The sequence below is a fragment of the Sebastes fasciatus genome, chromosome 16 (genome assembly GCF_043250625.1).
Source record: "Sebastes fasciatus isolate fSebFas1 chromosome 16, fSebFas1.pri, whole genome shotgun sequence".
Lineage (NCBI taxonomy): Eukaryota > Metazoa > Chordata > Actinopteri > Perciformes > Sebastidae > Sebastes > Sebastes fasciatus.
In genome coordinates, this window is record NC_133810.1 from 16,294,337 (window position 1) to 16,320,554 (window position 26,218).

Consider the following 26,218-nt stretch of genomic DNA (forward strand, 5'->3'; position numbering starts at 1 on the left):
TTTTCACAAATCCAAGTATATGAAAGTGAAACCTAGGTTTAATGTGTTTCATTCTGAGTTTCTTTCTTACATAAAAGCCCTTAAAGTCATGAAAAACAAAAATGCTTTGAAACTTCTTAGTATAATAGAAGAATATGAATTACAGGTACAGCCCTAGCCCTTCTTTTAATTTATTATTATTTTCATGTATAAATTTACATTGTCATTTTACTCTAATGCAATGATCTATGAGCCATGTTGTTTGTAAATTTGAATTTGTTAAATAAAAAATAAAAAATAAAAAATAAAAAATAAAAAGGTCCCATGGTGGTCCCCCGGAAGAGGCGGGACTTCGCCTCAAATTCAAGTCAAAAGATCCTTGATCATTTTCTCATCAGTTTATAAAACATGTTTGGTATCGCTGGAAAATAGAAATTCCGAGCTTTCTAAAGTACTTAAACGCACCTCGACTTGAAACACACAAGGAAGCAACGTAGCAGTCAGACTTCACATTTTACAGGCGCACTGACATAAATCTATGTTTTTGCCAAAATATTTAAACACCGAATTTTATTTTCGCCCAAAAAGACAGATTTGAGTTACTTACTGTTCTACTGTGAAGCTTGGGCTGACAGGAAGTCACAGCGAGCCTCAGGGAGTCAGGGGGGGTCGACAGCCATCTTTGTCAAGTTTGACTGACCTGCAGTGGTGGGAGCTCTGGCTGCTCGTGGCCACCTAGTGGCTGTATGCAAGCACTACATCAACAAGCCTCTAAGACAGGGGTCAGGGGTCAGCAACCTTTACTATCAAAAGAGCCATTTTAGGCAAAAAAAAGAGAAAAATCAGTTTGGAGCCGCAAAACATTTGAGCATTGTGATGAAGGAAACAGCTTATAGTCTATATAGTATATAAGTCTAATGCAGTGAGGGCCAAAGTGCAAATGTACTACGGAGTATTAGGGCCACATTGAGGGAAAAAAACAGTAGAATAAAGTCATAACTTCACGAGAAAAAAAGTTGTAAGATAACGAGAATAAAGTCATAACTTTACGAGAAAAAAGTTGTAATATAACGAGAACAAAGTCATAACTTTATGAGAAAAAGTCGTAATATTACGAGAATAAAGTCATAAATTTACGAGACAAAAAGTCGTAATATTACAAGAATAAAGTCTTAACTTTACGAGAAAAAGAATCGTAATATAACGAGAATAAAGTCATAACTTTACGAGAAAAAGAATCGTAATATAACGAGAATAAAGTCATAACTTTACGAGAAAAAGAATCGTAATATAACGAGAATAAAGTCATAACTTTACAAGAAAAAAAGAAAATAACAAGTAAAATTACTACTTTATAATATTATGACTTTATTCTCATAATACTACGACTTTTTTTGTGGCTCCGGAGCTGCAGGTTGCTGACGCCTGCTCTAAGAGCACCGTGGGCCCTGGCATTCTCCATTTATCTGCCTGTATAGCATGGAGCTCTTCAGTCATATATTAATATTGATCTGTATCCATTGTGTTTATTACAATTACAATGTTTTTAGGATATTTATGTTATATGTAAGTATATGGAAATAAATAGTCTTGAAGTAAAACTCCCAACAAATAGTCAACATGTAAACAGAACCTGACACATGTTCAAATTTAGTCTATAAGAGTATTTTCATGTTTATGCTCATGTTTTATTTACAAAAAAACATGAGTCATCTAGAGTATTTTTTGATATGTCTTTGCTGATATGTATTCATATTGTATCATTGATGTATATGTGCTGTGTTTTGTCTACTCCAAGTAAACACTAACACAAATTCCAATTAATGTTTCATTGACATAATACATTATTGAATCTTATTGAGTATATATTTATAAATTGTATCATAAATGGCGTATTTTAGTGTATTTTCATCAAATTTACAGATGTAGTTAAGAGTAGTAGAATATATGCAGTTGCATCACTATCCATGGGATCTCTTGGTTACAATGGTGATATTGCCTTTGACATTTAGATCATATAGGCGACTACTTACCTTTCAAAGGACACCAGACATATGCATATAAGCCTTATGGTTGAGGAGCTATTCCTGATTAATTTTTCCTTGGGCTAGGGCTTAAGAGGTTAAAAGATTTGAAGAGCAAATAAAGAAAGAGTAAAGGTCAAGGAGACAGTGGGTGTTCAAGTGACTACACTTGGTCCATCCTTTGTCTTGATAAATTAATATTTTCATTCATAACACATTCATTTCAAGGGTTTCAATATGTTTCCAGTATCATGATGCTTATTATTTGAACATGTATTGTGTCTTTCCAGTTGATCACCACTGTTTCACATTACTTCATAATGACACACACACAAATATAGTGTACCAACAATTTTATATTTGGCTTACAACATCTCCAGGGGATGGACTTCTGCTCCAGACAGATTTCTCCCAGATTTTACTAAATAACCTGCCAAGTATTTGCCTGTAGGAGCTGGATCTGGGCCAGTATCAGCTGGGGAGATCGTTTGTGGGCCATGTGTGTCACCGTGTAGTAGCCTCTAAGTGTGTCCGTGTGTGTGTGTGTGTGTGTGTGTGTGTGTGTGTGATTATTTTGAGTTGTGTGGGGTTAGTGCAGGAGTAGGCTGCAAAAGCAGTTCTGGGACAGCAAGCTGTAAACACAGCTGTGTTGAGGTGAACGTGAAAGTGAGGACTGCAAGCTTTTTTTTTCTTTCCTTTTTTCCGCAGGCAAGACTTTAGTTATGTTCTTCAGCCGGTGAAGTGTACAATTGATCCTCAGCTAACTACAAATACAGGATTGTTCACTATATAAATAGCCCAATCAACATTTAAATATAGTTTGTTTTTTTTAATTCATCATCACCTCTCATGTCTCTCTCGGCACCACAGGAGCTTCTGTCTCTGTCTCTCGCTTTCGTTTGCACCTTGTCAAACTCAATGTCCAGCTCCTTCTGTTCATAACAACAACCACAGAGACACTGTACTGTACGTTTGGCTGTGCGATGACCAAATGAGGCAGAAATTCCCAGCAGCTATGCAAACACGTCTGTGCTCCATATGAAATAAACATTTTTTGCAATCATTCAGCTACATCAACATCATATGCCTTTATATAGAGCTGGGAGAACTGAATCCACTGTTGACTGGATCTCAGGTTTCTCTGCTACCTCTGAAGGTTAACCTTCATTGTATCTTGAGATAGAAGAATACTTTTACCACGACTTTACCCAAAACACTTTTTTAGTAAGGAACTAATATAAAAGAGTGTTGGTGGTGGACATTTTTCAGAATGGGAAATTGGATCTCGGTCTAATAATTTGCAGAATATAAAAGTAAAATCAAATGTCATATGTATTTTATGTTTGTGATTTTATCATTGCTATATATGTCTACTGGGGCTGTCAAAGTTAATTTGTTTTAACGCCACTAATTTCTTTAACGCATTAACACAACTTGCGATTTTTATTTAATCGCGATTAAATATTTTAATCGATTGACAGCCCTAATCTCTACTAATTTTACTTAGTTTGCAAATATGTGATTTGGATTTTCAGCATTTTTATTTCTTCTTTATGTTTTATGTTGTAGTTTTGGCAGTCTTGGTTTCTAACATCTTGCAACAATGTTGGAAATCAGTCTTTTAAATGTTATCCCTTGGATTCAACCAAACCAAATATAAAAAATAAATCTTATATCATAATGCTACTGTATTTGCTAATACTGTCTGTAGGGCTACTGTTCAGTTTTAGCTTCAGGTGAATGTCTGCTGTTCCTTAAAGCCAGATGGTGACCATACTGGGTGTAGGTCTCTGCCTCCTGGCCCGCTGCCCTCATAAGGTCTGCTGTGATTCTACCCAAAAAGCCAAGTTTGTCCCTCCTTGTAGTACTAGCCTCTCTCATAAATCACTGAAGTTAACTCCAGCTCTTCAAAGTTACCATTCACTGCTAAGATAACTGGAACACTGTGCAACTTTAATTACTTCTCAGTTCTACCCCTCAAAGCCTCGGATTTGAATTCTGAAAAAGACGAAGTCTGACTCCAGTTTGTCAAAAGAGATCAGTAGGAATTTATTATTTGCTTTAAATACATGTACAGCTTGTTTTTTTTTCCTGCTGTTGCTCCACTGATCATCAGTCACTGGCAGTCATCTCAAACTGAACTCCAAATGGAGGTCCTCCAACACAGAAATGTTTCTGAGACATCGTGATTATGAGTTGAGATCATGTTGTGCTGGAGTTAGGCTCGTGGCATGTGTAGCTGTTAGCTGAACCGGTGCCAGCTTCTCATGAGGCGATTCGTAGAGTTGAACAAAGAGCAGAGGTAGAAGCCATCTCTTGGAAACAAAAGGACATCCGATCGCTGCAATTACCCCGAAAGATTAAAAACAGGCCAGAAGGACAAAGACACTCTTAAAGCCTTTTGCTACACAAGCAGATCACTTAAACTGGATCTGAGCAGTGAGAGAGAAGAAGGACGGTGTAGATGATGAGTTCAACACATGGAGCCAGAAAACACCTCATCACGTCGGTGACAATCAAGATGAGTGAATCATAGCAATAAAATGCACAGAAGAGAGAGTTAGCATGGAAAATAAATACTGCACCGGTTGCTAAATCCTCGTACATTAATGCGTTCAGGCGTTTGCTTCCCACTCGTCTGGCTCATGTGCTACATTTCTCAAAGTTATGCCACTTTCCTTATGAGAATCACAGCCTATACTGTTCATTGCGTGTTGTTTTTGTTGTGCTGAGATGAAGAACTTCACAGTAAAATGCATTTACGTTAATGTACTTTAGGGAGCTCTTTCTGTCAAAGACAGAGGTGATCAGCAAGTTGAGTTGTCCCTGAATAACAAAGGGAATGTAGATTGATCACAGGTTTTCATCCAGCTGCTGTTTTGGATTTGGGATGATCTACAATTTGACAAAAAAAAAAAAATCTTAACGACACAGCATAGTGTGAGCTGTGCTTGGTTTCCTACTGTCCAAATGTGGCAGTAAGTCCTCTTTTCATATAAATAATGCTAAAAACACAAAACGTCTCCCTCTCACTCACATCTGAACTGTCACAAGAGTCTCTAAAAAAACTAGGAGACACATAGCGTAGCCTGCATACATACAAATATACATATATGCAAATACACAAAAACAAATAACCCCCCTCCATGTGGAATAATGGCATTTCTGGATCTGAAATCATAATTTCATATAAAAATATATAAAAAATCAAAGTAAAAATCAAAGGAATTGGTGAGAAAGAAACCATTGCTGTTCCACTGTGTGATGCCAGTTCAATGAATCTACACACATGTCCAGAGGCCATTTTAAAAGCAGCCACTAGATGAGTTTATTAATACTGGAGTGTAAAAATGTCCATGGACACAAAGAGAGGAGCAAGGTCCTTCGCTCTCTGGCCAGCCAGCGAGGTAACATGAAAACTACACGTCTATCTATCTATCTATCTATCTATCTACACACTGAGGGATCTCTGACTGCAGGGCATGGTAAGTGCACATTCCCATGAAGAGGTCAGTTCGCCTCTTAACCCCGATCAGTTCACGGAGACCTGCGTCGCTGTTGACATGGAAGGGCGGGCTAGTCCTGTCAACCCAGGCACATGTTCCTGTCACACTGCAGACCAAAGAAATACTCCAAAGAATCCAAATATTCTGCCAGGAGAAGTATGTTTTTGTGGCTGCGTCCAAAAGTCATCCGGTTGGACGCTTGAGACGAACCTCACAACCTTCATTCTCGTGATGAAAACAACGGTTTCAGAGAATGACAGTACAACTGAAACTCTTTCGTTCCATGATAAAGAACAGCCAAAAAAAGATGCTCCGTCACGCTTAGTTCAGGTTGTCTGTCTTAAAAGTTCTTCCTTAAATAGTTTTTTTTTTCATCATATTCTCATCTCGCGATCAGGACTCTGGTCCAGTGAGGGCTCCCTGGTGCTGATCATGGACGCCGAGGGCCCTTGGTTGACTCCGAAGGGAGACACGGCTGGAGATCGAGCCGCCAGAGGGGACAGCGAAGGGGAGAAGCTCGGGGACATCGCTGCTGATGAAATGGACCCCTCGTGACTGATCGGGGACCTGCGGAGTGAGGCCAAGTGGGGGAATGTCCGTCCGATCACAGGGACCTTGGGGGGAACCGACATGGCCCCCGGGTGAGCCACTGATGTGATGAGTGGCGGAGGGTCAATTCTAGGTTTGGGATCCATTTTGTGCTTGGGCTGGAAGGGTTGGCGAGGATTCTGGCTCTGCTGGGCGGTTTCATCTTTGAGCCTGGCGATCTCTGTGAAGACGTTAGCCAGAGGCTGGAACTGAGGGCACCAGTTGAGAAGGTAATCCCAGTTATAGCTTCCGCGGAGCTCCTCGTCACTGGCGACGATAGCTGTGAGGGAACCATCCACTAAAGGTTTGCCGTCCTCGGGGAAGGGGTAATCCTTGGGGAGGGAGATGTTGAGGCCGCGGCCTACTCCTAGGTACCCACCTCCCTCGTCCCTATAGACTGGGAGTTGGCCAGAGAGCAAAGTCCCGCTGAGACTGCCTCCCAGTTTCTTTCCTTTGAACCAGGTGCTGCCCTCCAAAGCTGCAGGCTCACAGGAGATATCAGAGAGTTGGTCAGCATCCTGCTGGATCCCAGAGTCCGGTCCTCTGGCAGAGATGTGCTCCTGCATGGAAGAGGTGATGGAGGCGACGCGTGGGTACTCGTTTATCATCCTGATCTCATCATCCTCCGCTGCCTCGGCTGATCCTCTTCCGCTGGAGTGAGAGGGATCCAGAGAGCCCCCTCTAGTGTAGGGTCCACCACCGGCCCCACCCTGATCTCCAGCATAGCCTGGCAGAGCCTGGTGATAGATCCTCTCCCCTCCTGCTCCTGAGTTGCATTCATCCATTTTCTGCAGAGCCGTTCCCGAGGCGATAGTTCTGTTTCCTGCATCCTGGGCTTTCTTCCTCCTGCGGGACTTGACGAGGAACACTACGACGGCCATGACCGCGAGCAATACGATGAAACCAAGAGACACGGCAATGATGCTGATCAGCAGGATGTTGACATCTGTGGCCAGGCCGTAGTTGGTGTTTGTGACATCGATGGAGACCTGGGTGGTAGTGGTGCGAGATGCATCTAGAGGACTGTGAGCTCTCACGTCCAGGGTCATCAGCCTGGCGTCCCGTTTGGCCCGGCCCGAGCCGCCGCCGCTACTGCTGCCTGAACCGTCCAACTTGAGGAAGATGACCCCGGTGGTTTTGTTTACGTCAAAGTACTGAGAGCTGGTTGGAAGAGAGTAGAGAACAATACCATCCACCCCGCCATCCTCGTCATTTGCCTGGACCTGGCCGATGCTCTGGCCTTTCTTCGCCCCCTCTGGGACTTCAAAGGAGAAATCAGAGGATGTGAAGAGTGGGTCATACTCATCCTCGCCCGTGATAAACACCTGTACAGTTACAGTGGCCGAGTGGTTTCCTGAATCTACTGCCACCGCTACAAAGTTAAAGGAGTTGACCTTCTCAAAGTCAAAGGGGATTTTGCTTTTGATTTCACCGGAGGTCTGGTCCACAGTGAAGCTGTCTTTTCCCGCCACAGATCGCTCCACGATGTAGTACTTCAGTTGGCCAAAAACCCCCGTGTCGTGGTCTATGGCGTGTAGGACAGTCACGGCTGAGTTTGCTGGTTGGTTTTCTCTGATACTGGCCGTCAGGACCTCCACAGGGAAGAACGGATGATTGTCGTTTATATCTTTGACCTCGACAAAGACTGGAGCTAGTGCGAAGTGACCCTGTCCATCCGTGGCCTGGATGATGACGATATGTGTGGAGCGGTGCTCACGGTCGAGTGCTCTCTGGAGGCGCAATGCTCCAGTCCACTGGTCCATGGTAAACAAGTTCACCTCATCGCCAGAGCTGATGGTATACTGGACCTCAGCGTTGGGAGTTGAGTCTGGGTCTGGCAAAAACACAACAGAGTACAATGAATTAACTAGGAGACAAAGTAAGAGAGAATATAAGAGGACAAAAAGAGAAGACTTTTGCCCACCTGTAGCAGTCAGTCGTATGATCTCTGTCCCGGCGGCGGCGCCCTCACTCAGAGACACAGTATATTCAGCTCTGCTGAACGCCGGAGGGTTATCATTCACATCACCGATGCTTATCACCGCAGCAACACTAGAGCTCCTCTGGGGCACGCCACGGTCCGACACCACCACGGTGAGGTTGTAAAGGGGCTTGGTTTCAAAGTCAAGCCCCTCGGCCAACAGCAGAGTCCCGACTGTCTGAAAGCCCCGCCCCTCCAGGAACCGCACGCTGCTTTCAATCTGGAATGCGTTTCCCTCATTCCCGTTGGCGATGGCAAAGTCAAAGCCGCAGTTTTCTCGAGAGAGGTCGCTGTCAAAGGCCTCAAAGGTCAGAACTGTTGATCCCGGGATGGTATCCTCGGAAACTGTAGCCCTGCAGACAGAAGAAAATCACATTTGTAAGGCCGGCTGTTGAGGTTACACCGTAACACATCCAGGATCTAATGAATGCAGACTGACCTGTACTCTGATTGGTGGAACACAGGAGCGTTGTCGTTGACGTCAGAGATTTGGACCTGGACAGTGGTGAGGGAGGTGAGCGAGGGCGAGCCTCCGTCACGAGCTTCGATAACAATGCTGACTGACGGACGCTCGGGGTCAAACTCCGCTCTGTGATTGATGAACAAGGTTCCTGGATACAGAGGGCAATGAGAGGGAGTCAGACATTGCGCTGAGGAAGTTACTTTCAAAAATGAATTACATATTACTTTATTTTAGGGCTGTCAATCGATTAAAATATTGAATTGCGATTAATCGCATTATTGTCCATAGTTAATCGCGATTAATCGCAAATTATTCGCACAGCTTTTATCTGTTCAAAATGTACCTTAAAGGGAGATTTGTCAAGTATTTAATACTCTTAAATACTTAAATGGGCTTAAATATTTGCCCACTCTGGGAGTGGGCAAATATGCTGCTTTATGCAAATGTATGTATATATTTATTATTGAAAATCAATTAACAACACAAAACAATGGGCCATGGGCCATGAGCGTTAATTTAACCTCCTTTTGCGACAAGCTAGCATGACATTCCTTAGGTTTTCTAGTTTGATATGACACCAGTTTCTTCACTCTAGCTTTAAAACTGAGCACGCTACAATCTCCAAAAGATCTTATATATATTATCGCGTTAACTTTGACAGCCCTACTTTCTTTTGAAACTCTAAACTTATTTAGGGAGTTAAACTATATCAGGAAGGAAGCCGTGGTCGTCTACCGTTGTTGGGGTCAATGTAGAAACCCTCCTGGGTTGATGACGTCACTCTGTAGGTGATCTTTCCGTTCTCCCCAGAGTCCCTATCGGTTGCTGTTACTGTGACAACTACGCTTCCTGGCGGCGTGTGCTCAGGCAGAGTTACCTGGGGTGCAGAGATATTAATAAACAACATTTGAGCATCAGGGCAAAAGAAACATGCCAATAACGTATCGCATAAATACTGTAATAAAATTCCTAAAGGTCAACAGGAACTAAACTCATGGAGGGGAAAATTGCATTTTATAGTGTAGTTCCTGTCTTTCCTGAGTTTGTGCTAATGTTGAGGTCATTTCCTGACTAAATATTATACAGGCTGATCTCCGCAACCTTTCCCCAGTCAATATTTGGCAGTTAACTTTTATCACCTCCATTGTGTGCACCTTGGGAGTGTGCATGTGTGTGTTTTTACAGTGTGTGTATACATGTGCAATGCTTTCCTTCTGCTGTAGTCTGTTGGAGAGAAACAATTTCTGAAGTAAGTTTAATCCCCTATCAAATTTTATAAGGTGTGAAGAAATCAGAAATAAACTTAAACAAACTTATTCTGTGCATTTCCTCAGGCAGCAAGTAGTATGCAGTAGACACATTGGACTTCTTACTACACACATCCAATTAGGTAGGTAATCAATATGTTGCTGTTCGTCTTTCGGCTGCTCCCGTTAGGGGTCGCCACAGCAGAATCATTGATTTGGCATAGGTTTTACGCCGGATGCCATTCCTGACGCAACCCCCCTGGGGGAGGATGCATGTTTTGGTGGTGGGAGGAAACCGGAGAACCCAGAGGAAACCCACGCGAACACGGGGAGAACATGCAAACTCCACACAGAAAAGCCCTGGCTGGGTATGTAATCAATATACGTATAAAAAAAGGACATTAGTTTGATATATTAGCCACCCTACCTGATAGAGATCATGAGTGAATGCAGGTGCGTTGTCATTAATATCCTCCACCAGTATTGTAATGTTGGCCTCAGTCTGGTGCTGGCTGTCTGTGGCTCTGACAGTCAGGGTGTACCACGTCTTCTCCTCGAAGTCCAGAGGGGCAGTGAGCGATACGCCGCCACTGTAGCGGTGAATCCCAAACTTGCCTAAAGCTGTCGGGTCCAGCTGCAAGGAGTAGGCGAGGGCGGGACTGGAGTCGACGTCGTTACCCGTCACGAGAGTAATCTCTGTGCCGATCAGCATATCTGATAGAGAAAGAGGTTGAACAAAAACCTGTTAGTTCCTTTTAGTTACCTTCCTGTGGGTAAAAGTAAGTAGTTTTTTTTAAACTGTTGCACAGACGATGCACAACTACACATCCTTAAACCCACACAGGGTTTGTCTGCTGACAGAATGTATCTTATAAATTGAATGTAACTTGGCCTTTATAAGATACATAACCAGAAATAAATTCCTGTAAATGAAAGTACTTACTCTCTGGGATGCGGATTTCCTGGGGCAAGGGAATAGTGGGACTGTTGTCATTCTGGTCAACGATGATCACCGTCAATGTGGCCGAACCAGCCAATCGTGGACTTCCTCTATCAGTCGCTGTAACTACAAGCCTGTGGGTGGGCAGAAGAAAAAGAGGTTGTCTAAAAAGTCTCTTATCACACGTGTAAAAGTTTAATTCTAATGTCGGTGGTGATAGAGGAAATGTAAAAGGAACATACAATGATGCACATCACACCTTTACTTACACATTCTCATGAAAGAGAAGAGTTATGAAAGCAACACAAAAAAGTTATGGAAATGTTACAGTGAACAGGAGTTGATTTACAGAGTTTGAAATTGCAGCTTTGATACATCTGGCACGTAGATATCAGCTTATATATTCAGCAGACTATGTCAACCTCCCCACCAGCTATCTAAACATAAACTAGCTGAGTGAATATGATTCATGATGTCTATTTTTTTCTGTTTACCTGTGTGTATACATAATGGACTTTTTCTGCACACCGCCATGCAGCGGCTCAAATATTACAGGTAAAATATATATATCCGTCCTCAAAATGTGCACATAAAATGGTTCTTGGTGAGGTTTATTCAATCGCAGATCTGTTCTCACTTGGTCTGGGTAAAGATCTCCCGGTCCATGATGGCCGCCGTGGTGATGCTTCCTGTCACCGGGTCAATCTTGAACAGGCCGCTCATGCCTGATGACTGGATGGAGTAGGTCACCTGACCGTTTTGGCCCTGATCCACATCCTCTGCCATCACCTGGGAGAAGGTGGAGGAGGGGAAAGAAAAAAGATGAGGATTTAGAAAAACTTCAGTAAACCAAATACTTGTATGACTTTGTATTATCTCCTACGCCAAGGAGGTTGTGTTTTCAGTTTGGTTTGTTTGTTTGTCAGCAGCATTACGGAAAAACTACTGGCCTGATTTTCATGAAACTTGGTGGAAGGGTGTAGCGTGGGCCAAGGAAGAATTCACTACATTTTGTAGCGTATCTGAATCACAGGCGGATACATGCATTATTTTTCTCTTATGGAAACAGCCTTGGCGGAGGTCTATGCTCACAGACTGCCTTTCTAGTTTCCTGTGCAGTTTTTATATTTGTAATAGGGGTGTCGCACCATACCGGGATTGACAATAACCGTGATATCTAAAAAATTAAATATTGATATGATAATATCGTGTAAATCTCTGTCTTCTGCCAACGCAAATGATTTTGTTTTAGTTGGCAATGTCATTGCATTGATGGAAGATGTTAGGCCTTGTGGATTCTTTGTTTCAGTTCATCTGGTTGTGGTTGCCTTTTCACTATCCATTAGTGTAACTGTTTTTCTACACTTTTGTACAGTTATGGTTACAGTTTCTCTCTCCACCTCCCTACACTCGTAATTTCTGTGTAATTCATTTGCCAAAAAAGAAAAAAAACGCACCATAAAGATAAAAGTTAAAGATGAATGTGTCTGACAGCATTATTATTATGAAATCCAGGAAGACTTGCTAGATAAATCCTCCTCAAGTGGTGCAGACAACCATGGAAAACGTCCATCCTCTGTTTTAAGCATTATTATTTTTTATAAATTTCCATAGATATTGCGATAGCATCGTTAGCGTTAATTCTTTTGGCCACAATAATTATGTAGTCAAAGTCTGATATCGTGACAGCTCTAATTTGGAAGTACCTGTATGATTGGCATTTCATATCCCTGTGCTTCTCTCATGTACGCCACATAATTCGTCAGCTGAAAGCGAGGAAGGTTGTCATTGACATCCTGCAAGATCAAGTTGAAAGCCATGAACGATGTGGAGGACACTGTTTCAGCCTTCACGACTAGACGGAGTCTGGGGGTGTCTTCAAAGTCCAGTCCGATGGAGGTCTTCACCTTGATTTCACCTGGAGATTTGAGTGGAAAAGGAGGATCAGGAAATCATCAAATGGCAGATTAAACTGATGTGTTTACCGATTTTTTTTAATGATCCACATCTCATTAACATCTATAAGACAAAATACGTTTTATTGACAGTTTTACCTGTTGAGGAGCTGATGCTAAAGACCTGCTTCCTGTTCCCACTGAACAGGCTGTAGCTGATACCCCTACGGTTGCCATCTGGGTGTTGAGCCTGAGCCTGAGCCACAGCCGTGCCTGAATTTTTGAAGTAGAGCAGAGAAAATATTCCTTAACTGTGACAGCGAAGAGATCTTCACAGTGTGAAGGGAGACAAATTGACTGAGATGATTATTCTAATCCCTAATAAAACAGAATTAATGTCAGACCTTTTACAGCGTTCTCTTGCAGGCTGACGTCTCTGGCATTCCTAGAGAAGCGGATGCCGCTGTACTCCACCTCCTTCACGTAAATCACCACCACTCCCTGTGCAGACTGAGCTGGACTGCCCTGGTCCATGGCCTCCACTATCAGGGTCCTCTGAGCCTGGGTCAGACCCCCGAGTGGCTCGGTGGCCTGGATCTCCCCAGTCAGGGAGTTGATGCTGAAGCCCTTGACTGGCATGGCGAAACGGTAGAAAACGGAACCGTTGGCTCCAAAGTCTTTATCCTCGGCCTTCATTGTGGCTAGGACCCGCTGGGAACGCCGGCTGGACACTTCGATGACCAGCGGATCCTGGATGAAGAAGGGAGTGTTGTCGTTGACATCTAGGATGGTGACTGTCACCTAGAAGGAAGAGGTCACATGTGGGTTAAGTTAAAAATGTATTGCTAATGTAATGAGCATTAAAAAATAGTCCTTTTAAAACCTTTTTCAACGTCTGAACTTCTAACCCTTCATTTACCTGAGCAGAGGTGTTCCTGGGCTCAGCAGGTGAAAGGTCAACAGCAAACACCTGGAAGCTGTATGACGCCTGTTTTTCCCGGTCCAGAGGTGCTGATGTGGTGATAGCACCGGTGCTCTCATCCACGCTGAACGCTCCGTGCGCCTCTCGGCTAAGGAAGTACAAAACCCTCCCATTCAGGTCATCATCAGCATCCGTGGCTGACACCTTGGAAATAGATAAATACATTTAGGATTATATGTGGAATATTGACATATGAGGACTTTTATTATAAAAGTGAGATAAACAGTATGTCAGTGAGACATTTCTACTTACCTCCAGAACTTGGGTCCCCTCTGCAGCATCCTCTGACACCTCCACAGCGTAGCTACTTCTGCTGAAGACAGGGTTGTTGTCGTTGACATCCAGCACTTTGACTTCCACTGTGACAGTACTACTGAGAGCGGGAGTGCCTCGGTCTGTGGCCACCACCACCAGAGTAAATTCAGCCCTTGTCTCCCTGTCTAGACCGCGTGACGTGGACAGGGCTCCCGTGCTGGTGTGGAGGTGGAAATCTCCATCAGGGTCCCCAGCTGGATGGAGAAAGTGGATGGAGAGTTAAAAGCATCTGTGCCAACTCTGCACTTAAGTCAAACTTTGAATGTGCTCCAGACAGGTATATGGAGTGTACTATATTTGAAATAAGACAGAAGAATGTCAGGAGTGAGCCTAGGGAAGCTGTATGCAGATCTGATCTTTCATATGGGTGGAACAGAGTGCCAATTGTAATAATCTGTCAACAGTCTTTAAATTTAAACTCAACCATTTTAAGGCCAAAAAACACCAAAAATGACAAAAATTCACTGTCTCTCCCAGGATATTGTTATTTCCACATGTGACACACCCTCGAACAGCAATTACAGCAATTGTGGTGAACTAAATTGCTCTCTAAATCCGTTCTAATAAAACACTTCTGGGTTAGACACACAATGCTGTTTTCTCACCAGTGAGCCTGTACTCCAGCTCTCCACCAGGACCTGAGTCAGGGTCCGTGGCCTTGAGGAAGCAAAGCTCTACAGGAGCCTGGTTCTCCGGGACCTCCAGTTGGTACCACGGCTTTGCAAAGACCGGAGCGTTGTCGTTCACATCCTGCACCTCCACACGGACCACAGCCTTGGCAAAGTTAGGAGGCAGCCCTCCATCTCTGGCATACACTGAGAAGAGATGATGAGATGTTGGAAACCATTTAACATTTGAAACTGATGTGTTTGAGGTGTTCTGTGGGAAATAAATGAGGGTTCAGCTCCATTAGTGTATTAAAAGTTGTGCAAGACAATGCATCTAGTAGTACCAGTGAGTGTGTAGTGATCCTGTAGCTCTGCGTCCAGCTCCCTCGTGGTGGTGATGACTCCTGTCACAGGGTTGATAAGGAAGCCTTCCTCTGTCACACCTCCATACGTCACATGGCCATTCGAACCTGCATTGAAACACAAGTTAGACACAAATAAAAATAAAACACACACAGCATACTATGAAACTGCCAGAAATACGAGGCTGTTGACGACGGCTGTAACCACACATTTTCATTAGCATGAGCTTGTGGTTTAGTTTATAGTGATTTGGTTTCTCTAAACCATTTATGAGTCTCTATTGTTTCGTTTTCTGGCCTTCTTACTGGAGGTATTTATGTGCTGTGTATCAGCTGTACCTTTTTACTCATTCTTCCTATAGTGGAGGAGTAGGAGTTATGAATCTTATCCATAACTGACCAAAAGACACAAATGCGTTCCTGTGCGGGCTCACATGGACTAAATATTTTGTCCCTATAGAGTACAGCAAGGATGATGTATTTTTGTAGGCCAACCCAGAAGTTAGCATCACACTGGTTCCCTCAACAAAAAGCCAATAAGATTTTTCCATTGGATTATGATGGATTTCGGATTTTTGCAGAAAATAAGCTCTGTGGCAAACAAACGTTTATGATGTTCTTCATAAATGAATACCACTGTTATGATTTTTGAAGCGTAAATGTAATCGCCAGAAGTAAAAATCTAACGTTAGGCTATAAATTAACTAAACCACAGTAGCATGACTTCACGTCACTGCCACTAAGCTAAAGGTGGACTAGTGTTCAGTGTGATGTCTCATTTATTCTCTTGATAGCAACCGCCTTTTTTAAGACACATAAAGGCTTCAAAATTCATGAGTGGGGTATTTATTCATGTATTTTATGTCGTGGGACAAAACTTTAAAATCTCTTAAGCTTGTGTTAACCACAGACCTTATTTCAACTGAATCAACTAAACAATCTAACCAAAAAAAACATTCAATAAACCCACTGACATCCGGAGGAGGGAACCGGAAGTGCAAAAATGTTAAGTAATTTCCGTTTTTTAGGACTCATTCCTGCAGCACTCTATAGTACTGTATGCCCTTATTTCCAGCATCCTGACTATACAGTATTGAAATAATACATTTAAACCGACCTTGATCCCGGTCAGTGGCTGTAACTGTCAATACAGTTGTTCCTGGTCCACGGTTTTCCATCACCTGGGCTTCAAAGTCCGCTCGCTGGAACAACGGAGCTTCATCATTCACGTCGATCACCTGCACACACAGCGCCTGAGAAGTGGAAAGCTGAGGTATCCCATGATCCTCTGCCACAATGGTCAGATTGAAGACTTCCTGCTCTTCCCGGTCTAGTGCTTTAAGGATGGAGAGAGAGCCTACAAGAGGAAAGAAAAGAGAGTTAGAGTTTCTACTTAAATATTCTCATTTGGATTCTTTTTGTGTGTGTGTGTGTGTTTGGATTCTTTTTGTGAACATGTAATTTTGTGTACCTGAGAGAGGCAGTATTTGTATGCCTAGAAGGACCAGTAAAAACATAACCTTTACAGCTTTGCTTTATGAGAGATTCCACAGTAAGTGAGAGACCACGGCCAAGCTATTAAATTCTGGCACTTTGAACATGCATTCAAATGTGAATCAGTGCTTTATCGGTGAACTTGTAGGATTATTGTTTGTGCAGGCAGACACACGCAAGGTTCAGACTACAACCTGGAACTACATAGCTGCCAACTCAAATTAACCTATAACCCCCTCCTTCTCTGTACAACATTATAGTATCCGTTAGCCTTTAAATCTGTAAGGCATTAGTTGGTGTGTTTATGTGTGTGTTTTATATAAATCGAGCTGGTTCACATAGAGTCTGTGAATAAGACCACCACTTTCTCAGACTCTGGCTTCAGTTACTCTTCTACCTTTTATGTCGACACCCCACACCCCTGTCATCACCCCGACTATGAGGAGGGTGAGACAAAGTGAGAGGAAATACGAAATGTGTGTGTGTGTGTGTGTGTGTGTGTGTGTGTGTGTGTGCTGTTCACAGCAGTGTACAAGTTTAGCTGACACACAGTGCCTGAGAGAGGTGTGTAATTTCTAAATGCCACAGCATGCCAGACACACACATCGTATGTTGACCGTTCTGTGAAGCAGAGGCTCTGATGTTCCTGTGGGGTTTTGCTATAGCTCCCATGTTTCAGCCAAACAGATGCAAAACATTTCATTCTCCTTTGTAGCCAATTTAGTGTTACTGATACGGTACCAACCATACGATAAAGGTGCTCTCACCCATTAGCTTCGCTCAAACTCATATGGAACTTTATTTTAGTTCTACCGAAGATCCAAAGATACAAGATATGTCTGAATTTCCGGGAAAGACGGACAGATTTAGCCATAAAAATGGTGTCTGATTTGATTATTTTACTCATATAGCCTACTGCAAGTTCTGGCATAGCTGCAATGATGGAACAAGCAGATATAAAATATAATATCTATGTTCTCAAACAGCATGAATAAAATGTCTGATCTAATTTTGAAGCTACTTGTGAAGAAATGAAGGGACATATAAGAAACATTAGCTTTCAAGTGGTAATAAAACAAGCAGTAAAGCAGCTGTATAGTGGAATAACTGAAAGCTCATATTGGCAGCGCAGACGTATAATTTATAAGCAGTAATCAGGCTAATGATACCCTCACATTAGCCAGGAAGTTTGGTAAATGTCTTCGCAAAACAATGCTAATCTGCTATTAAAGCTATTATTAACCATAAAGCTTTAACACCGCACGGTCTGAGAGACAAACCAGAGGTGAAATCAAGCCCTGCTAATGCACCAGACACTTGACAGTAATGAAGTAAAGACTTTCTTCCATCTGGAAGCTGCATTAAGTGTCTGTCTTTTAATCCCATCTCAGCCAGCGCCGAGCACGCCCACACCACCCGGCTCCGATGAATGATGAAGAGATTACACATACACATATATAAGATATCAAAGGGTGTCAACGTCCCTAGCCCAAATTAAGATCGGTTCCCATGAACAAATATGTCAAGAAAGGAACACTGAAGCATTATTCAAGTGAAATATTGCTCTAAGGCATTGAAAGATCATCTAGTAAAGAGTGTTATGAGGGTTTATGAGTGTTTTAGCAGTTGTAGACGCAGCACTTCAGCGGGTAATTATGATCTTCTGGAAAGTTTTGTTCATCCAGGGGGCTTTCACGGGTGGGACGCTGATTATCTATCAATCACAGAAAAGGTCCACATACTGCTCCCGCTGTGTTGAATCATTCAAAGCAGGATTGTAAATGCACGAAATGACGTGGTGAATTTTACCCCAATCATTTCTTGATGGAGTGTAAATTGGGTGTTTATGGGAAATCCCCAGTCTCCACAGACCCTCTGTGATATTATTGGAACATTATGATATTTTTAGATGTTGTGTTTCACGCTGAAAGAATAAGCTTACCAGTGTTGGGGTTCAGACTGAAGCGACCAGCGCTGTTGCCTGTCTGGATTCTGTATGACACTCTGCCATTTTCTCCTTCGTCTTCATCTCGAGCCATCACGTACAAAATCACAAAACTGTCAATAAAGATGCCAATAAAATGTCAAGCTTGGGGCCATGAAAGTAAATGCATTTGATTGTTTTTTAACAAGCTTCTTGGATGTTCTTCCTCTTCAATGGCAGAAATCTGCGTTAAGGTACCAAAAACAGACATGCCACTCACCCTACGGGCTGATCCTCCATGACGCTGACCGCAGACGGAGAGCTGAAGACCGGAGCGTTGTCGTTTTCGTCTGTCACGAACACCCGGGCGGTGACTGAGCCCCAGCGCCTCTGAGAAGGATCCACTGCCTGGTCTGTGGCCCGCACCACAAGGTAGAGGGAAGGTGTTGACTCGCGATCCAACTTCTGCCCAAGGGCCAGGATGCCGCTGGAAGGGTCGAGGGTCAGGAGGTCAGGCGTGTTGGGCCAGTAGTGCTCGATGGAGTAATGCAGCTCACTGTTGGGTCCACTGCCATCCTATAAAAAAGGAAACAGATGAATTAGATGTGTGTGGTCATTTTGATTCAGCAAGGAAAAAGAAAAAAAGACATTCTTGACCTTGAAAATAGAAATTTAAATCTTAACTTTCCATTTTTTTCATCCATATCTCACAGTTTTCATCAGTGGATGAAGTTGCGATATGTTTGAAAACTCAAGGGGAAATACCTTGTAAATGAACCTTGAGTAATCAATCACTGGTTATCAACATTACACATCATCTTTAGTAGATAACAGATTCTGTTTCCCACCTGATCCACAGCCTGGAAAGTATATATGGAGGCCCCCGGCTCTATGTTCTCTGGGATCACGATGGTAACGGGGTCTTCTGTGAACTGGGGAGCGTGGTCATTGCTGTCCTGCACGTTGATATCCAGCTGCACCAGGTGGCTGCTGGGAAACGCCTGGGAGAAGTCCGACACCTCGACGTGCAGCTGGTACCTCGACCCCTTCTCGTAGTCCAGCTCGCGCACCAGGTACACGTCGCCCTTTAAGCGGTCCACCATGAAAGTCCCGTCTCGGTCTGTCCCACCCACAACCAGGTAGGTCACCTGGCCTTCCAACATATTGGATTCATGCTGGTCACTTGGGCGGACGGAGCCAATGATGGAGCCCGGAGCAGCTCCTTCGACTGTGTTCAGGGTCATGGAGAGCATGTTGGGCTTGGGGTTGGACCTGGAGGAGCTGAGAACCTGAAGGAAAGGAAACTAGGGTCATTTCTTTACCTAATCATGATGATTTAGGTCATGCAAGTAATCACTTTGATTTCTTTTATCATCCACATATCTATCCAAAAACAGAGTAAAACAAAAACTGTGAGAACATTTCAATATATACGATTATCTCAACCAAGTATCGATGAAACGTGTCAAGGCGAATGCTGTGTATGTTACTGGATCTGATTTCCATTCTGCAGACAATGAAGCTATATGGCTCTCACACCAGCCCATCCTTAAACACAGCCTTGGGCTGTAATCTGTTTCTGTTTTGTTGCTATTATTATAATAACCCTGAAGACATTATGTACAATCCTTCCAGTAAATATCTTGACACTGCAGCATTCTGGCTTCAAGATGAGAGCCGGTTTTTGTGACCTGTGATATAATGAAGGGTGTAATGCGAGGGAAAACTGTAAATATTCCAGTTCACATAATGCTGAGCAATAAGTGCAACCTCCATATGCCGCAGTCTGGTCAGATGGGAGACAAGTGCGTGCCAGAGGGCTTTCGCCACTCTGAGCAACAGCCTCGGGGTTCGATATTGTTCTGGGACAGATCAAAGAGCCCACGAAGACAGCAAACATAAGCAGAATTTAACAAGCTCTGGTTTCGTCATCAAAAAATCCACATACCCTCGCTTTCGTTACCAAGATCTGTTGCAATGAATTGCATGTTTCTGGTGTCTTTCTCGGACGTGAATAGCAAGGATAAAACTAGAGGAGGAGGCAAGTGATGTGCATAATTTAGCCTCACATGTTCACTAAAAAGGCTGACTTTATGTGGAATTCAGCAACGATTGAATGCATTTGAACGTAGGACTATAGGTGCATTACCTGACCCGCCAGATGGTTTGTAACACAGAACCATCTGAGAAGCCATCATTGGGAACTGTTTGGAAAAGGGCAGGCACTTTCAAATAAATACTTAGCAGGTGATTGGATGAACTATCTGTCAATCAAACTCTTGCCAAAGCCAGTCGGGAGAAGAGCGCAAACATCTTTTCTGTCTAGAAAAGCCTTCAGTGCCGTTCACTGCTCCTCTGTCAATGAAGAAATACTCTCCAGTTCATCCCAGAACATCCAAGAACATCCCAGTGTTTCTATTATCTTGAATAAGATGCTTTAGTACACAGTGCCAGCAACTGTACTGTACGATTTTGTAAGTTTCCTTGGTTTTACCCAATGCCTACAGTACACACGCAAACTAGCCAGTGTACTGTAGTACTTGTGGTGTACAACAATATCCCTGCGTCTGATTTTACCCCACAGCTATGTGAAATGTTATCTCAAAATCATTATCTGGAAATGTTACCTCATGAGTGTCTGAACGTGTCGTTTGTGTCTGCGTGTGTGTACATATCACTGCCGGCTACCGTACAGCGGTGTATTCTCTTTCTCTCTGTGTGATTCGATGCAGCTGGCTCTCATCACATCTCATCTGGGAGCATTTGATTCCAAGGTGCCTGTTTCCCCTCTGTCTAATCTCAGTGTCGCACAAGCAGGGCGCAGGCGAAATCTAAGGCGAGCACTCCAGCTGTAATTAGCATCCTTTTTCCTTTCTGAAATCACATCACATAAAAACACTGAGCTCAGCGCTCCACAGTCAAAGCAAACCTCCACCCTTTTCTGGCTAAATGCCTCTGTTGCAGGCCTCTCTTTTCCCCCTGCTCTTGAATCCCTGATATCATGTGTTGATATGCAGGATTGACCCTCCTCCAGAAAGTTCAGAACAATAACTCAGACCAGACCAGCTCCCTCCTGCAGCTCTGAGTTTCTCACCTTGGGTTTTGGTTACCCCACTAACCTTTGGAGCAGGAAACGCATACTGGATTGGATAGATGCTTTTGTTTGTACAGGCACAGGTTCAGCTTCTCATATTTATCTCCTTTTCTAATTCCTTTGACAGCTTTATACTGTTCATATTGTGCACAGTTTGAGGAAATGACTCGCAGCGAGGAATGCAAAAGGACTGAGGTAATGTGTGGATGTGACAGTTTTTTGGTTTGGCCACCAGATTGGTCTTTGTTTCCAATTAGAAATGTTTTGAAGACACAACAAATGTGTAGGCGTTTGTGCATTGCAGCTGGATAACAATGGATGAGGGTATTACAATGTGCAGATTTTGTTTACCTGGATCCGTAGCTGGCAGGTGGAGCTGAGGCCTGGCGTGCCGTGGTCAGCAGCAGTCACGGTGAAGGCGTACTCGGCTCGCTCGGCCCATCTCAGAGGGGAAGCGGTTCTGAGCTCGCCACTGGTCGGGTTGAGGGAGAAACGCTCTGCTCTGGAGCCTTCAGAGGATGCAACATATACGGATATCAGCTTGGCTACTTAAGGTTACACTAAACAAACACATTTTAACAAGTGGTTGAAATATAACTAATGACTCACCTGATAAAGAGTAGTAGACGGTCCCATTCTCTCCCTCGTCTGGGTCTTTAGCCGTCACTGTCCCTATGACTGTCCCAGATGGAAGACCCTCCATCACCTGCAACGGAGAAGGATTGTTATTCATATATTATGCCTTTTCTATGTACAGTATCTTCCTATTATGTTTATTCCTATTCCTTATGTTGTATTTTCTGTTGCTCATACATCATATGATGACAAGTTACAGCCTTCAAAAATGAAAAGTAACTTAAACTAGAATCACCGCCTCGCTGTTGTATGCTTTCGCCATTCAGTCAAGTTGCAGTTTACATATCATCACTACATCATTTTAGTTTTTTATACATTTCTGTCAAATTATCATAATTAATGAATACTTGAGTTATGGCCAAAAACGTGTTTTGTGAGGTCACAGTGACCTTGAACTTTGACCACCGAAATCTAATCAGTTCATCTTTGAGTCCAGGTAGACGTTATGGCAAATTTGAAGAAATTAGCTCAAGGCGTTTCCTGAGATATCACATTCACAATAAGGACGGAAGGACGGAAGAACTTACGTTGAGACGGACAACCGAAAACATAATGCCTCCGGTTAATGCTGGCGCTGGCGCGGAGGCATAAAAACTGTTGTTTACTTGCAAATAGTTATTTGAGAAATCAAATAGTATCAGGGAAGTCAGTTGGGAATGAAGGTAACAAAACCTATTGCTGCTGTCATATGAACTCCTAGCTTGAGTTATGGATCTCCCTTCATCCTCACCTCATGGAGCAGCTCCCTGTCCGGCCTGACATGAGTGAAACTGGGAGCGTGGTCGTTTTCGTCCAGCACACTGATATGAGCGGTGCCAGTGGCGCTGCGCGGAGGCGTACCCCCGTCCTGTACGACCACAACGAGCTGGTAGCTGGACTGCTGCTCTCTGTCCAGGGCGAGGCGGGTGCTAATCTCACCTAAAGAGAAAGAGAAGGAGGCCTTAGCGTGCATTACTTGCAATAGTTAGGGAATAATTACCATGTTAATTGAATTGGCTAACAGCAAATCATTAATTCCTCGAGGGAAATCGTGCTGGTGTAAGTGCTGATTATGGAGTAACTACATTTCAGCCAGGGTAACACAATTACAACAAAGTGTTTCAAGTGTACTATTACTGTTCTTAAGTTATAATAAAAAAGTCGTGGTGTTCATCTGCACCTGTTTGTGAGTTGATCTGAAAGTGCCTGTCGGTGTGCAGCAGCCTGTAGCTGAGCCGAGCGTTTAGTCCTGCATCTCTGTCCGTTGCAGACACCCTACCGAAGCCCGTCCCCACCAACAGGTTCTCTCTGACGGCCAGGAACACCCTCTCCTGGCTCAGTCTTGGGGAATTGTCATTCTCGTCGGTTACTGTCACCCTGACTGCTGCGCTGCCAGTCCTCCCTGTCCCTCCTGGGCCTGAAGTGGCCAGGACAGTCAACAGGTACATGTCTTTGACCTCTCGGTCCAGGGAGCTACGAACAAACAGCCACCCGCTATCTGGCATGATGCCAAAACCAGCAGCGTCACCGTCAGGTCTGAGGCGGTAGGAAATAGAGGAGGAGGAAGATGAGGAGGAGCTCCCACCGTTCCCAGAAGCCTCTCTGTTGAGTGCTCGAACCTGAAGGAAACGTGTGTTGAGAGGTGTGTTTTCCCGAAGCTCCACGCGGTAGGTCAGGGTGTCAAAGTTGGGGCCTTGTGCATCTTGCGCTTGGATGTGGACCACGAGGGTGAACGTGGAGCTAAGCTGAGGCGCTCCGCCATCCTTGGCAACCACCTGAAGGTCATAGCGTGGGACACTTTCATAAGAGAGACTCCCAATAAGGCGAACCTCCCCGCTGCCCCGGTCAACGCCAAACGTCCTCTGGCCACTGCTCCCAGCAGCCCCAGCAGAGACCAGGTCGAAGCTGAGCTGACCGTTGTGACCAGAGTCCTTGTCGGTGGCCTGAATGCTGTAGATAACAGTCCCCATTTTGGTGATCTCAGGTAAAAGCAGGGACTCTGATGAGGAGGGGAGGAAGGCGGGGGCGTTGTCATTGACGTCTGAAATGGTTATTCGCACCCGGCTGGTTCCGTACGCCGGAGGAGAGCCGGAGCGAGCCTGGATCTCCAGGTCGAGACTGGAGCAGGTCTCGTGGTCCAGAGGAAGGGCAGTACGAATGGTACCAGACGCACTGTCCACTGTGAAGTAACCGTCAGGGTCTCCGGAGGAGATGGAGTAGAAGATATCCTTAGAAACACCTGCAGGGAGGACACAGAGAGACAGCAAAGTAAAGAGTGAGAAAAGGACAGTGACAAAGGGACTAGGGTTGCAAAATATCATAACATTTCCAAGAACCCAGTCTTTGAAATGCTTGAAAATCAGTTAACAATAATATAAAACAGATAAAAGCAGCAAATAATCACATGAGACAAGCTAGAACCAGCAAATATTTGGCATTTATGCTTGATAATTAATTTTCTTGATGATTAAACAACTAAATGTTTCACCACTAAAAGGCATGGAAAGGGTTTCGATATACAGCCGTTGATTATCCACTTGTCCACAGCTTAATGGAAACGTGAAAAATTCACATGACAGATCCATATCCGCTTTTAGTAGACAAGGATGTGGTGTGTTTATTATTATTGTAAGTGTTAACGAAGTGCTGGATTCACTCAAAGCGGTTAAGGGGGTAGAATCATTGACACCCTCGTACCGTTACACAGACAGAGATGAGTGCTCCTCTGTCCACTGCACCACTGAGAACACTTCATTCTGACTCCCACTCAGAATTACAACCCCATCCAAATTCAGTTCTCCATCAATAATACTGAGAGAAAATAAAAGTCTGGCCACAGTGAAAAATAATCCCCATTTAAACCCACGCTGTGTGATGGATGTGATTTCTTAATGGAGTGCGTGCTCTTGTTGCTTGCATATTTGTACAACTGTTGGAGTAAGAGGGAAGACATCCGTACACTCTCCACCCCATTAGTACATTCTTGTCCTGGTACTTGTCGGAAAGATGAAACCAGGTACTGTAAGGCACATAAAACAGGTTCCCTCTGGCAAGTAAATTGATAAAAGCAAGCCTAAAGGCAGAACAGACATCAACAAAGAGAAAATAGTCAACGACTCGACAGTACTGGCGTCCTCACCTGTCTTGGTAGCAGCTCGGACCACTCCCACCGCTGTCCCCCTGAGGACGTCCTCGGACACAGTGAAGAAATACTGGGCCTGGTCAAACACGGGAGACGCCACTGAGCCTCCCACCACACTCACGTTTACCCGGGCATTGACCGGCGCCGTCAGACCGGCGCCGTCCTCGGCTGATATCACCATGGAGATTACTGTGTTGGCTTTGCCATGGAGCGAGCGAGAGAGAGAAATCACGCCTGTAGAGGGAGAAAGATGAGTAGAGAAGACGGATTACTCTATATCCCCTGTGGAAACATTGGTATAACTGTCTTTTATAAAAAGTGGCAGTTTCTTTTTTAATGTATGTATTGTTGGTTGTGTTGTATGTTACATTAATGGATCTTGAGTCTTTCAATAACTAACTAACTAACTAACTATATCCCTTTGCTTTTTAACACTCCAAAGTCACATCACACACACATACCTGTGTCCTTGTTGAGAGTGAAGAAACCAGAGCCTCCTGCAGGTACTGTGCGGTAGGTCACCCTGCCGTTTTCTCCAGCATCGGGATCATTCGCTGTTACCTTGACAACGGAGGTTCCCGGGGCACTATGGGTACTGAGACTGACTGTGTAGAGAACTGGATAGAAGGTGGGTCGGTTGTCATTGATGTCCACCACCGTGACCCGTACGCGTGCTACTGAGCTCAGGCCACCCTGGAAAAAAAAATATTCAGATTAGATTCAAGATGTTTGCGTGACCTCTTTGCATGCGAGAGAACAGTTGTTGTTTTTTTACCTCAGTGAAAATGTTGCTTTTTAAAGGCTAAACACCAACAAGCATGGACTGAAGCAGAATATTTCGTTAGATAAAAACTAGGGCTGTCAATGTTAACGCGATAATTACGCAATAATTATGTGATAATTACGTGTTTTAATGCCACTAATTTCTTTAACACATCAACGCAACTTGCTATTTTTAAATTAACCTCTTAAAAATCCTACAGGACGCCGATCTTTCGGAGGTTGTAGCGGGCTCAGTTTTAAAGCTAAGAGTGAAAAGTCGTTACGGAAGAGGCTAAA

At 43.8% G+C, this 26,218-nt stretch overlaps 1 protein-coding gene across 1 annotated transcript in view; it reads right to left on the bottom strand.

Moving 5' to 3' along the window:
- Nucleotides 1-4,027: 4,027 nt before the first annotated feature.
- dchs1b (dachsous cadherin-related 1b) overlaps nucleotides 4,028-26,218 on the bottom strand; it is a 100,814-nt gene continuing 78,623 nt past the window's right edge. The window contains exons 6-29 of the mRNA XM_074610123.1: nucleotides 25,621-25,852; nucleotides 25,157-25,393; nucleotides 23,198-24,256; nucleotides 22,769-22,956; nucleotides 22,012-22,108; nucleotides 21,754-21,911; nucleotides 19,157-19,597; nucleotides 18,589-18,884; nucleotides 18,327-18,442; nucleotides 16,008-16,247; nucleotides 14,873-14,998; nucleotides 14,526-14,735; nucleotides 13,858-14,114; nucleotides 13,543-13,749; nucleotides 13,028-13,424; nucleotides 12,783-12,896; nucleotides 12,435-12,646; nucleotides 11,366-11,517; nucleotides 10,732-10,862; nucleotides 10,216-10,502; nucleotides 9,277-9,418; nucleotides 8,518-8,689; nucleotides 8,022-8,431; nucleotides 4,028-7,931 (exon numbers count right to left, since the gene is read on the bottom strand). Of these exons, the coding sequence (XP_074466224.1) occupies nucleotides 5,884-7,931; nucleotides 8,022-8,431; nucleotides 8,518-8,689; nucleotides 9,277-9,418; nucleotides 10,216-10,502; nucleotides 10,732-10,862; nucleotides 11,366-11,517; nucleotides 12,435-12,646; nucleotides 12,783-12,896; nucleotides 13,028-13,424; nucleotides 13,543-13,749; nucleotides 13,858-14,114; nucleotides 14,526-14,735; nucleotides 14,873-14,998; nucleotides 16,008-16,247; nucleotides 18,327-18,442; nucleotides 18,589-18,884; nucleotides 19,157-19,597; nucleotides 21,754-21,911; nucleotides 22,012-22,108; nucleotides 22,769-22,956; nucleotides 23,198-24,256; nucleotides 25,157-25,393; nucleotides 25,621-25,852 (7,929 nt within the window). The 3' untranslated portion in view covers nucleotides 4,028-5,883. The remainder of the gene's footprint in view (nucleotides 7,932-8,021; nucleotides 8,432-8,517; nucleotides 8,690-9,276; nucleotides 9,419-10,215; nucleotides 10,503-10,731; nucleotides 10,863-11,365; nucleotides 11,518-12,434; nucleotides 12,647-12,782; nucleotides 12,897-13,027; nucleotides 13,425-13,542; nucleotides 13,750-13,857; nucleotides 14,115-14,525; nucleotides 14,736-14,872; nucleotides 14,999-16,007; nucleotides 16,248-18,326; nucleotides 18,443-18,588; nucleotides 18,885-19,156; nucleotides 19,598-21,753; nucleotides 21,912-22,011; nucleotides 22,109-22,768; nucleotides 22,957-23,197; nucleotides 24,257-25,156; nucleotides 25,394-25,620; nucleotides 25,853-26,218) is intronic.